We start from the raw sequence: 12,608 nt of genomic DNA on the forward strand, positions 1-12,608 counted from the left end.
TTGCGGCTTTCATTAAATTTCTTCGTCATGTCACCTGGAGCAAATATGCATTCGGAATCGAAACTTTTTTGTCGTTATACCGTGCACTATCACCGTAACTCGTCGGATACTGGCCCTATTTATAATCGATTTGACTCGGCGATAAGGATGAAAATTTTCACATATTCCATCCCATGAGGTATCTCTTGTAAGACGTTCTTGGTAAAGGGCGTGCGCTGAAACCACCATGTCGTCGTCCGCAAGATTTGAACCAATAGCTCTCGAGTATCTTCCATTAAACAAAAACAATCGTGTCGTAAACAAGACAGCACGCCCGCTGAACCTCAGTCCATTGTGCCTTCATGGGTCTCGAAGCCCCCAGGGGAACGACATTCATAGGCGTCAACAGGATAGTCGAGCTCTGGCTGCAGCGCTCTCAAAACATGTTCCGGAATTACCCGTACAGCAAGCAGAACTTACCCTATCAAGAGCTTATTGAACCATGTTCTCGCTAGTAGCTTATTAAAATATGTTCAAGTGGCTATGAGGAGAAAATACAACGCTGCTGTTGTGCTCAGGCCTTCATGAACAAATTTATGAAAAGAAAAAATATATATATCCAGATCTTGCGGTGACGTCTGAAGTAATTAGCAGTTATCTTTTAAATGAATCGATAATAGCGCATTGAGTTTTCTTGAGAGCTGTGAGACCTCAATTGTGTCTAAGATTAGGGTACCATCAATATGTAACAAGAATTTAAATCTTGATTACTAGAATAAACGCTGAAAGCCTATCGCTGCGTTCTGAACACCAAGAAATATTTACAATTTAGCTTGGGAAATGCAAGTGATAGCTTAATCGATCATTATTTCGTGCGACGGAGTCTGATCGTGTCTACCGTTTAGTCAGTTATTTTAAACTTCACGGCTTCTAAAAAAATTTTCTGCAAAAATCTCGTGATAGAGTTTTTCTAAGCCGATTTCTTTTACTCAAGTTAGTAATTGAAAATTGTAAGCCAAAGCACGGGAACATTGGAGCTGAAGCTTTCCGTTTCTCTCAATGGAAGCTCCGAGTCTAGCCAGATTGAACAATCGGCTGACGGCCTTGGTCTTTATTTCACTTGAGCTCTTAAAGCCTCTACTCGAGAGTGCGCTCAAATACGCGAGCCACAAAAACCGGTTTCTTAGCATGGGTTGGGAGTGTTGTATTCGGAGCACTTTTGGATTTACAACAGAGACTGCCGGGATTATTTACGAGCTGCCAATGTTCGACGAGACCAAAGCTGCTATCCTTGATGGAATTTCGAATTTACTCGGTATCGCCTTGTTGTATGTCTTAGAGTTGACGTCCCTCTGTTGAGATTTGTGCCATGGTCTTTGTTTTTAATTTTCGACTAGCGACGAATTTTTTTTATAGCAAAGCCTAAATGGAATGTTAAAGAATTAAGTTCAATTCGATTTTTGGACTGATGTCACGAAGTCTATTGGTAACACTTCGCCCCGGTGATCAAGTTATTACCTCCTCCTATATTTTTCACTGGTTATATTTCACTGGTTAACCCTAGTTGTTCTTGTTCTATACCAAGTATCCTCAGAGTTTTAGGTTGTAGGTATTTGCAATATTGGCACTTCTTTCGCCTGATTTTTGTCTCTGATTTCTCATTTGTCACGTTGCGCGGAGCATTTAAAATCAGCAAGTTAATCGGTCTTCCATGGATCTTCAATGGCATCAAACACTCGACTCTCACTGACCGATCCCCTGAAAGATTGAAGGACGACGCTCCCATGGGTTTTTAATTGGTATTTTCACTGTCGTGAAAATAGCAAGTCGTGAAAATGGTTAGAGATCGCAAAATTTCTTTAAATATGCATTTTTTTACTCCGCAGTGTTCCGTTTAAAATATGCATTTTTTTACTCCGCAGTGTTCCGTTTTCTCCTGGAAATTATCCTAATCTTCCATTCTGTATTCCATTATTCAACCGCCATTCATTCCGTGACGTATTCGAAAATTCTCGTAATTTTTTGCCTCAGAAATTCATTATCTTTCGTTGGCGTAACGCGCGCGCACTGCCATATAGCGCGGTCGTAAGCTGCCGCGTCTGCACCGATAAGGAGCATTTGATTGCCCAAATGTCTGGAGAGGGTCACTACTCGACTGCCCTGCAAATGACCGGCCGGCCTTGCAAAGAGGCTTCGAAACGTAGGACGGAACAAATAAATCATCGTTAGATCAGTATAGCATGCAAAGAAAACGCTTTGTAGAATGTTGTATTTCATCAATGATGTCGCTTCCCCGTAAGATATTTCCTTCAACCAGTTTCTCTGGCGAATCATTTTAATTTAATTCTGTTTAGTTCCCATTCCTCACTGTCGGAATCAAAATTTCGTTATGAGACGTAATAGCAGGCTGCTCATGTGCTTCCACAACTGCGTTCTCTTGACGACGTCACTTATGTCATCGGTATCATCCATAAAACTTTAATGTCCGTCGCCGCAGCCCTCCCGTCATCATCATCTCTGTGACTGCTGTAGTCGCGCGTCTTCAACGAGATTAGAAATTGTGCACGTGAACTCGAGTCCTACAACTTGATCGTGTTTCTGGTCAATAATATTCCAACAGGGAATTGTGTTATTTCCGAGTGTCAATATACATGACCGAATAAGAATTCATTACGAGGATCTATTTATGATTCAAGAGCTGTTCTTCTTGCTGCTTTGCAATCTGTGCAATTTTGTGAAAATTTAATGCCACGTGTTTTTAATTAAAAAACGCTAATTTTCAAGCTATTTCAAACTTCAAAGCATTTCTAACGATAAAATTTCTAACCACTCAGCCCACGTACGAAGATGTCAATGAACATCAACTTCTTTTCAGTGAACCATAACTTGTTCCGTGTCTACGTTTCGTTCATTACTTCGTGCAGTTGGTACTTAATTCTATTTTAATCTATATGGTATCTGTTAACGATCGTATGAATATCCGAAGTAATTTATGTCCTAAAACCTCTTTATGAGTATGAATATTTATTCGTCGTATAACTCATCCCATACCTTATATTCACCACCTCGTAATTTATCCAGGCTGATCAGAGCCAAATCCTAAAAAGATGGGAATGTGCTGAGTTCAAGTTTATCTAGTAAGCAATTATTTTTCAATTGCATTTTGGTACCCTAAATTAATTAGAATTGTCTTCACTAAATCAATTTCAAATATTCAGGCTCTAATTTATTCTGTGCTCTTTTTCTGTCTTTCATCTACTTGCTATTCTCAACTCTATCATTGTATTTTCAAGTTTCACTTTTTTCATGGACATAATGAGAGTGTGTCATTCTCGCTGCGGAATCTTAATTTAAACTCTTTTTATTTCCCTGTGGTCGTGCCACTTTCATTGCAGAGGCGCTTACCAAAGACGACTCGCATAATCTATGTCTTTGAGCGCCGACCGGACGTGAGTTCGAGTTTTATTTCGACAAACCTACAACCAAACCCTGACCCTTACGTGCTGCTCTTGTAGTACATGTCCGTCCTCTGAGTGCTCCTTTATAATCCCTTTGCGTGCACTGCTTCAAATACTTTTCGACGCACCGAAATAATGTATACGTACTTTTGGACCCAATTAATTTTGAGGGATTTTTGAAGCACTGTAATTTTTAGCTGTGGGATTACTGCCTAGCTTAGTTTGAAGTTGTCGCTGACCAAGATTTAGACTTTCGCTATACCATTGCTATCATAGGAACAAAAAATTATGAGATTTTTACTCGTACATTTTTGTCTGCTTTCATTTTAAATTTATATTTAAAATTTTCATTCATAATGCAATGCCCACACTAATCATGGCATCAAATTCATTTTTTATTACCGTTATTTTATTGAGGTAATAAGTTTATGCCCCAAACTTTCTGCTTCAGTACATAGTTTGATTTATTACAAATATTTTTACTCTGTCCCTTTATAGACGAGGGATTTTCCATTATTGAGTTTTAATAGAATATATTTTTTAATAGAATATTTTTATGCTGGTTTTCTAAAATTTTTCGTAATTGTTTCCGCGTAATCATCTTAAAATTAACCATGCTAACAAACTCGAATTATAAAATCCGTTAATTGTAAGAGTTACGCAATTTACACGCCTATTTTTGATATTTCTTACACGTCTGTGTGTTGAACATTAACAGGTTTCCAATGAAAACGTTATTTCTTTACGTACTTGTAATTTCTTACTAATTTCATTTATATATAATATTTATTGGGTGAAACATTTCTACTGAACTGTCTACTTGTTAACCGTGATCCATGTTGCTTGTCAATGTGATCGTATCCTTGTTGATGACCTAAACGCCCTAATTACTATTATTGGCGCACCAATCCCATTCAAATCTAAAAGGCGGTACATCATGACGGTAAATTTTCACTGGGGGTATATGCACTCAAAAGGTTGAGCTTGGAAAGTTTCGAGTCAAGACCCAATTAGAACTTTGATTTTTAATTCACTTTTTTTTATTTTCTGTTGCTAATGCTGATTACTCATGGATGAATCTTCTCGCGTAGAGTGGAAATTTTTAGGCTTCTATCTCTTGAAATTATCTAGTGCAATCATGAAATTTCAACCTGTGATACTTTCCAGTTTAGATTGAAGTTAATCCTACAAAAATCAACTCACACGTTTTCAGCTGCCAGTTTTTACAATTGTTGTATTTCTATAAACGCAAATCAAGATAATTATCTACCGAAATTCCCTGTTGTTAATACTTGTGAACACCTCGAAGAAGTTTCTTGAGTAAGTGAACACTCGATACCATCCGAAATGTGAGGAAATATTATGAAATTTTCGGCGCCAGTACGAGAAGCCGTTGATGTTAAGTAGGGAACGTAATGACCGATCCTGGCCGTCTCTCTGTCTTTTTACCCGATCGGTCACTTTTCATTGCTCTTGGTTTATTGGCTCATGCAGTCCAAGTTTTTATTCTATTTTGATCCACGTTTTTTCGGCATTTTTTCGTATTTTCCCTTGAAAATGATCCATTGCTATTGCTATTAGTAAGAATTACTTTTTTCTGGCTTGGGTTTTGGCGAGCACTAATAGCTGATTTTTAAAATATATTACAAAATAAAAAAGTTGGATTTACCAACAATCTGACAACAATTTCTAAAATTTGTGTTGCTGCTGGTCTCGCCACAGGAACAAGGTCATCACAAGCACGGAGGATCAGCGTATCTCATTGACCAAATCGAACCTCCGCCTGAGTACGCAAGTCAAACTCCGTCCCAGCCTTCGTCTGCCGCCTACAATCCTCATGAAGACGACTACGCTGAAGTTTTGCGCAGGAATGCCTACAACCATCAACTGGGTGAGGATAAATCTATTTATTCATATTTGTATAGGAGTTCAATATCAAGCTAAGTTTTTGTTTACTGTTGAAGAATAATTTTAAATGGCATTTTGGATGAAATATGTCTAAAAGGTAAATGTTTACTGACTTCATCTTGACAATTTGCATTAACTGACGTAAAATCTTGTGTTGTATGCACAGCGTGGTTGATATTTCTCTATATCAAATCGTGGTCGATATGTTTTTTAATTTTTTTGCTATCAAGCTGTGACCTTCTTAAATTCCATTCTTGTTCGGCAAAATATATTCCGACATTTTCTGATTCAAAGTCAGACTTCTTTCCCAACATTTACGAGGCTCTACATCCGGTAAAGCTTGTGCATTCTATACTCCCCTTGTTCGTTGCGTCACGATCTGTGATTTGTTTTGAAGTATCACCCAGAGAAACGGAAGAGTAAAGTACAGGAAGGAAGATATAACGTCTGATCCAAAGACCCGCTGCAACCAACTCTTAAGACTGCTTGCGGCCGTCGCTCTATATTCTTCTCTTATCCGCTATGCAATGAAGTGCGCTATTCTCTCGCACTCGGTTCCGTTTCGAAAAATTTTGCAAGCCATTTTCTGTTTTAGATTTCCTACATTCATTGTGAGATTGCATCGTTAGCGCTTGAAAACCCAGATTTGAGACAATTGTTTGAACCAGCAAAAACATCTCGTATTGTTGTATTTAATGTTTAGCAGATTTTATTATTCATTCAATACTTCAGTCAGACTGGAATTATCAGAGAAATCTATAGTTTTATGAGAAAATCAATCTAAACCGACCATGTGTGTGTGTCTTTATGGGGTAAGTTTCATTCAACTCCTTGAAGAGGAGTTGCGTCCATCTACATTTCATTCATAAAAGCCTCCACTATGTCCTTGCGTGGTGCGTCTTGCTTTCAATCGAAAGATTAAATTCCGTTGATCACCGTCTTCAAATCCGCTGCACTAAAATGTGATGATCCTGTCGTTTTTCGCCAGCAAGTGATTGATGTCGTTTGTTTTGAGCAGGTAAAGTGACTCCCCGGCCTCCTTCACGCGCCACTCACTACAGCGCTTCTCCCGAAAGCCATGGAGCGTATCTCACTTACTCCTACACGCCGTCACCCACCGGCATCCCAAACGGGGCTCCTTCACAGTACCACGCGCCCAATGTTACATTAGGCCTTCATAATTTTCCTGAGTCACATGCACCCGTTGGGCCCGATATAGACGAAACAACCTATCAGGCGTTAGGTTTAGATTCGGCTCTCCCGCCACCAATGCACATGATGGGATCCATGGGCTTGGAACAACATTCAATCCCCTCCGAGCCCTCAAGTCTGACGATGGACCCTCATTCCATCACTATCGACCATCACAATGCCTTGATCGGTTCCGATGGCCTCAGACACAACGACGCTCCTCTCTCTACTTTTCAACCTGGAGGAAGATCTGTTAATTATCCACCTGCTCCACCTTCCCCTCCAGACCCTTCACATATGGAGGGACATTTAGTATGACTGTAATTTGTGCACATTAAAAAGCGTCTTATTCGTGTAGCGACTGTATACCTAGTAGAGACATTACTTCAAGCTTTCGGAGAGAAAGCTTTTGTTTTGGTTACGAATCAAATGAAGATTAGTTATTATTAATTAAGCAGTATAGTCGAAGACTACAGCCCGTCATTATTTAGGCTCGGTTTTCGCTATGATATGGTGCTCAAGGGACGAGGCAGTAGAATGGATAATGTTGATGACAATGTATTTATAAGTATTCTTAGAACGGCCAAAGATTATAAATTGCTTCCTGTAGATGCGTTAAAATTGTATAATATGATCCGGTCGTTCGGTTCGTCGCTTTTATTCAAGCGAACTCGGACATCAGGATACTGTAAAGCTAATGAAAGGCTATACCCTTTTAACTGTATTTATAAGAATTGTTACGGCACCACTCACCGTTCCCGCTGTCTTCCAATTGCCCAGTAAAATAGAAGATTATTCAACATCTTGCCCTGTCAATTACGTCGAGCCATCCCGATGATGTGCTGTTGAAGCTGTCCCGGGGCACGTAAAAGTTACATTTTCTTAGAAATTTTGGTACTTTGCTACGCGATACTTTCAGTGTTCTTCAGCCACTAACAAGTGCGTTCGATTACGAGTATGCTTGAGCAAAATCGTTCGTTCATCATTATTATTTTTTCTTGGGTGAATCGCTCTTCAAATCTATTTTTATCCTATCGATGAACATCAATTTAAGCATGAAAATCAACAAGTTGAAATTCTTCGGTTTATTGTAAGAGTGTGCTAAGCTCTTCTGAAAACATGGCATCAAATTCAACTCCGTCTAACTTGCTTGGAATTATTTGTGTCGTGAAATTGCGTAGTTTTTATGGGTTTCAATTTATTTAAATTTACACTTTCGGGGAACTTCATGCCTATCAACCATGTAATATGACACGTGCTCTGTTAGGCTCTGAACTTTTCACTCTATCTCTGCTATTGCAACTTAGCTCATTTTTTTTATTGAAAATCGAGTCTCGTAACTGTTATCTTGCCCGTTAAATTCGAGATTTTAAGATAATGTGCTCTCCAATACAGATATTGATTTTTTCATTCAACCCTTCTATACGTATCCACGGCGACTGCTCATTCTCCCACGTGTACACCTGCTCCCACTTTTTGTCCCTTTCAATACATCGTTCAACTTCCCCAAGCCCGAATTTTGCTCATCATCCCCCTTTCCCGCCACCCTACATACCCTCTCCCTCCCCTCTCTCTCTGGAATGGTCAACGTGACTCTCCCTTCCCATCCCCAAACTCCAAACGGCCGCCATTGTGAATGGCATCCCCCTCTTTCCCTCCCTCCGCCCATGCTCGATTCATCTCTCCACTTTTATTTTTTATTAGGGTTCACTGAATTATTTAGGTTTATTTTTTTCTTGTATCTGCATCCTTCTCGTTTTCTCATTTCTTTCTTTTTCTGTGTCATTTTCATTCGTTTGCAATTCTCCAGCGCCACTCTTTACTCCGCGTCGAGCCCAAACTCGCAGTCTGGCGTTCTTCAAATATACGCAGGCGATTGTCACCCGCGTTTTGTTTCAGCGCTCTGTTGGTGTGCCAGACGAGGCCTTTGTTATCACCTCACTTGTGTTGTCGGTCATTCATACGCCACCGATATTGTCTGCAAGATGAGCCTCAACAAAGACGCTTGCAATTGATTCCACACTGTTGTTGTTCGATGACGTCATTCAAATAACCTCCTTTGTGTGCTCCAAAGAAACTGGGGCTATATTTTTTAATTTAGAACCGGATTATCAATTGGAGACAAATCTTGCTCAAAGTGGTCATTTATTTATGTGAACAATGTATTTGAGTTGATTTAATTAATGTTTTTTGGGAGACTAATTAAAATACTTGTGGAAGTTCGAACGACTGTTTCCAAATTCCAAAGGTTTTTTTTTACAATGGTATTTGAGACGTGCTTCTTAATTCTGCTTATTTTAAATTAATCACAAGAATATCGGAACTTGTTTGGCGCGTAAACCCTCAAAGTTTGCAGTTTCTATGTCTAATGTTGTGAATGGCGAATTCCTAAGTTTTCAATCAACCTTCATTTATCTATGTTACAAAATGTCGGGTGTTGTGGGAGGAATTCAGCAATATGAATTTCATTAGATTGTACTCACTGCAGTGCAACGAATTTTTGCTAAAGGTTAATCTATTGTGGAATGAAAAATTTTGTGTTAAAGCGATGAAACAACTTTTGCACTCTGGTCTAAATGAAATTCGTTATTTTTAGTATGATGCACATCATAAATGAACTTTCACTTACTTTACTAAATATTGTTTTTTCTTTACATGAATGTTCGCTCACTAAACGTATTTCTTCGTTTTGATAACAAAATGAGTTATATCCTTCTATTATTGTCAAATGCCAATTTACTGCTGTGGAATCACGGTTCCTTAGATGAAACAGATTTTTGAAGTTGAGGTCTCATCGATAAAATGTTGAACGGTGGCCCTCAATGAACTGAATGTTACTTGATGATAACGAATGGTTCTTGCGTATAGTATTCACTAATTGTGTGTGAACGAACATTGTATGTTAAGCCGAGCATTCATCATAAGCAGTTTGTACATAGTCGTTGGAATTAACCTCGTAACATTTAGGTATGTTATGCTAGTCAATGTTTCAGCATTGTAAATATCGATTTTGTAAGATAAATTTTCCGATTATCACTTTTGATCAATTATCAATTTTGCGAAGAAATGAACCTTTTTTATACAACGAAGGCAGTTGAGAAATGCTCTTTATACCAATCAAATGAATAGCCATTTTTCATTCTAAGCAAATGATGCCTTTTTTATTGATTTTCATGTAATCGGAGAAGCGTTTATAGCTTGCCGCAATCAAAATATTGTTGAAGGTCTTGTCGGCCTCATTAATTTGTTGAAGACTCGGTGTAAATAAATCATATTTATAACTGAATAATCACGCTTTCGGTAATAGCGTTACCGAATTTCGCTGACATATTGGCGTGTATTGTTGGAACACAGCCACGTGAACGAGGTGTGCTGGAGCGTTTGCTTTGCAGATTGATATATACACTTCACATACATACACCCTTCATCCATTTCGTATACACCCTTCATACACTTCGTATACACCTTTCAGTAGCATACGACAGATTTTATGATGGAGCAATGATTCATAGCCCGATATAAAGGAGCCTAAATTGGAAGCACTCAATTTGTATAATTTATCACGGACTTTTAATTCGTTATTGACGCTGTACATATGACCTCAGTGATACCGATTCTTTAATCAAAGTTAGAGTAATGAAGAAGCCGTGTTCGTGATCGTCGTGTGCCAATTGTTCTACAATACAATTGATGAGTTACTACAGAGTCACTACGTATTTAGTGACGTCTCGGTAATAGATCAAACCAACGCCTCCATGGTAACTCAACTGCCAGTAACCCTGAGCCATGGCAGTGACTTGGATTTAACATGTATTCCCTGACGTAACACAAAAAATCCAAGAATTTCATTACTCGAACATACTTCGCGGCATAGCCGAGAGCGCACATTGCCTTCAAATATTATGGGATCCTGATTTGATTAAAAATCTATTTTAATAATTTACACTCAGACCAATATTGCTACCACCATGTATGCTTCATTCTTACTGTTATTCATTCGTCCCAAATGATGTGAATTTAGTATGTTATCGAAATAATTTTCATAGCGTTATGAATTTATTAATTAACGTATTCGTGTAAAATATGTACATGTATGAATAGATCGTTTTGTAAAAACTGAAGCATTAAATGAGTGGGTGGATGTAAACAACCAAGAGTATAATTACCCTTCAATAGGCGGAACCGTACCTCCGAAACAATCAACATATTTCCGGAATTTTGCAGAAGTACTAAAATTAAATTCAAAATTAAATTTATTAGATATTAGCGACGAATTCAGTTAGCCATTGAAACATTTCATCTGAAGAAATTAAACTTGAAACAAACTTTTCAATTTGGATAAGTAGATAATAAAGCAGTGCCCAAAATAATTAAATTCATTTCGAAAGATGGTAGTAACGTTTTCGATTCAAGCCTACTGGGCTCGGACTTCGACGTTGATAAACGCATTTTGATTTAGATCAGTTTCAACAAAAGTTATCTGTACAAAGCACGTATATGGAAGTAATAAGTAAATAAAATCTATCGTAAAAGTAACTTTCACCTGAGAACTGAGCATATACCGCAACGTTGGCGGCTCAGTATATATATGGACTCGTCAGACCGTCCGCTTGCTCGACCATCGGTCACTCCGGAGCAGCTGTGGCCGCGCGTGCGCCGCTCGTGACCTTCGTTCTTCCGAGAATCGCTGATTGCGGGAGCTGGCCTGTCGGGAAATTTATATAATATTTTGCCTCGACACTTTAGATCACAGAAAATAATTTTTCTTACAGCAGTTAAAACTTCTAAAACAAGGAGTGCTGCAAACAGTTTTATGGCAACGTCGAATTTTGAAAATTAACTGTGGCGATTCTTTAGGAAATAAACGTTGAATTTAACATTACCACAACGCAATAGCATCAACAATTTAAGCATTTTCGCGATACTAGGACAACCATCGCTGTAAATAGTTTTACATATATAGATAAATAGAAAATGGTATTGCGAAGCGTTGCCACATTATCGTAATACGGAGTGAAGTAGAGATCTCGCCAATCAAGTTTTTGAGCTACGTTGCAATTTTCAACAGCAATAACGTCAAAATAAAATCAGTACGATATCTATTATACGCTGAGATGTGCCAATAAATTTGCTCGGACAAATCGCATGTGCTATTTTGTGATGACAGCAGGCACAGTCACGCGATTATTAGCTTCACAACGATAACTAATGAGTAATAATTCAGACGCTTGACATTTCTTTTTATGCACACAGTTGAATTATTGATATAATTTAGTTGCAATGCCTTCAGTATTTTTTCAAGCCAAACTAGAAGGATATAATTCAAACGATTTTTGTTGTTCGTAACTTCAAATTTATATAGAAGGCTTGTGATGCTTCATTGGACTATGCTGAACGTATAGTGTAGTGCAATGCCAATAAAATTGGAATGCTAGATCCGCAGGATTTGCTCTCGTCCGCATATTTTGTGCAGGATTTGGATGAAGGAATTGTTGGAACCCCACAGTAAGATATGCCATATATTTCCAATAAGATTTTATATTCAATTTCGGTTAGATGGCGTTCATTGCTGTTCAGCGTCGCAGTCCTGAATAACATCAAACCCTTATGATTTTAGGTCACAGGCATCAAAATTTCACATCTTAATGCAAAATGTGATACAAATGTTAGAATTATTATTTTACAATTTTATAACTTCACTCCGAACAATTAAGAACTTTGATTAATATATGATTATTTTATCATGTGAATTATTAAAATACCATTGAAAACAGCATGAGAGCCTGGAAGGAAAATTAATCAATGCAAATTAATACAATATCAGGCCATTTACTCTGTGAACTGCATTAAATTACGAGGGCTGAAGCGCGAATAGAATCTTCATTAAAATTAGCACCAATAAGCATCCACGCACATAAGTGCTTATACAGACATCGTTGTGCATAATTCTTTCAAAACTAAGAATGCATGGCAGACACAGGAAAATTTACCTTGTACATAAAATGACGAACCTTCAAACAATTTAGTATGCGGCAGTCGCATTAGTTTAGCTCTCTACAGGAGCTGTCTCAC

At 38.2% G+C, this 12,608-nt stretch overlaps 1 protein-coding gene across 3 annotated transcripts in view; it reads left to right on the top strand.

Moving 5' to 3' along the window:
- Window positions 1–10,674, top strand: part of LOC108679880 (nephrin) — a 152,761-nt gene extending 142,087 nt beyond the window's left edge. For 2 of the 3 annotated variants that reach the window (XM_018168615.2, XM_018168618.2), the window contains exons 20-22: window positions 3,375–3,428; window positions 5,160–5,328; window positions 6,364–10,674. In XM_018168615.2, coding sequence (XP_018024104.1) covers window positions 3,375–3,428; window positions 5,160–5,328; window positions 6,364–6,854 — 714 coding nt within the window. In that variant the 3' untranslated portion in view covers window positions 6,855–10,674. The remainder of the gene's footprint in view (window positions 1–3,374; window positions 3,429–5,159; window positions 5,329–6,363) is intronic. The other variant, XM_018168617.2, reaches the window with a different exon arrangement.
- Window positions 10,675–12,608: the final 1,934 nt, after the last annotated feature.

The sequence above is a fragment of the Hyalella azteca genome, unplaced genomic scaffold (genome assembly GCF_000764305.2).
Source record: "Hyalella azteca isolate HAZT.00-mixed unplaced genomic scaffold, Hazt_2.0.2 contig11639, whole genome shotgun sequence".
Lineage (NCBI taxonomy): Eukaryota > Metazoa > Arthropoda > Malacostraca > Amphipoda > Hyalellidae > Hyalella > Hyalella azteca.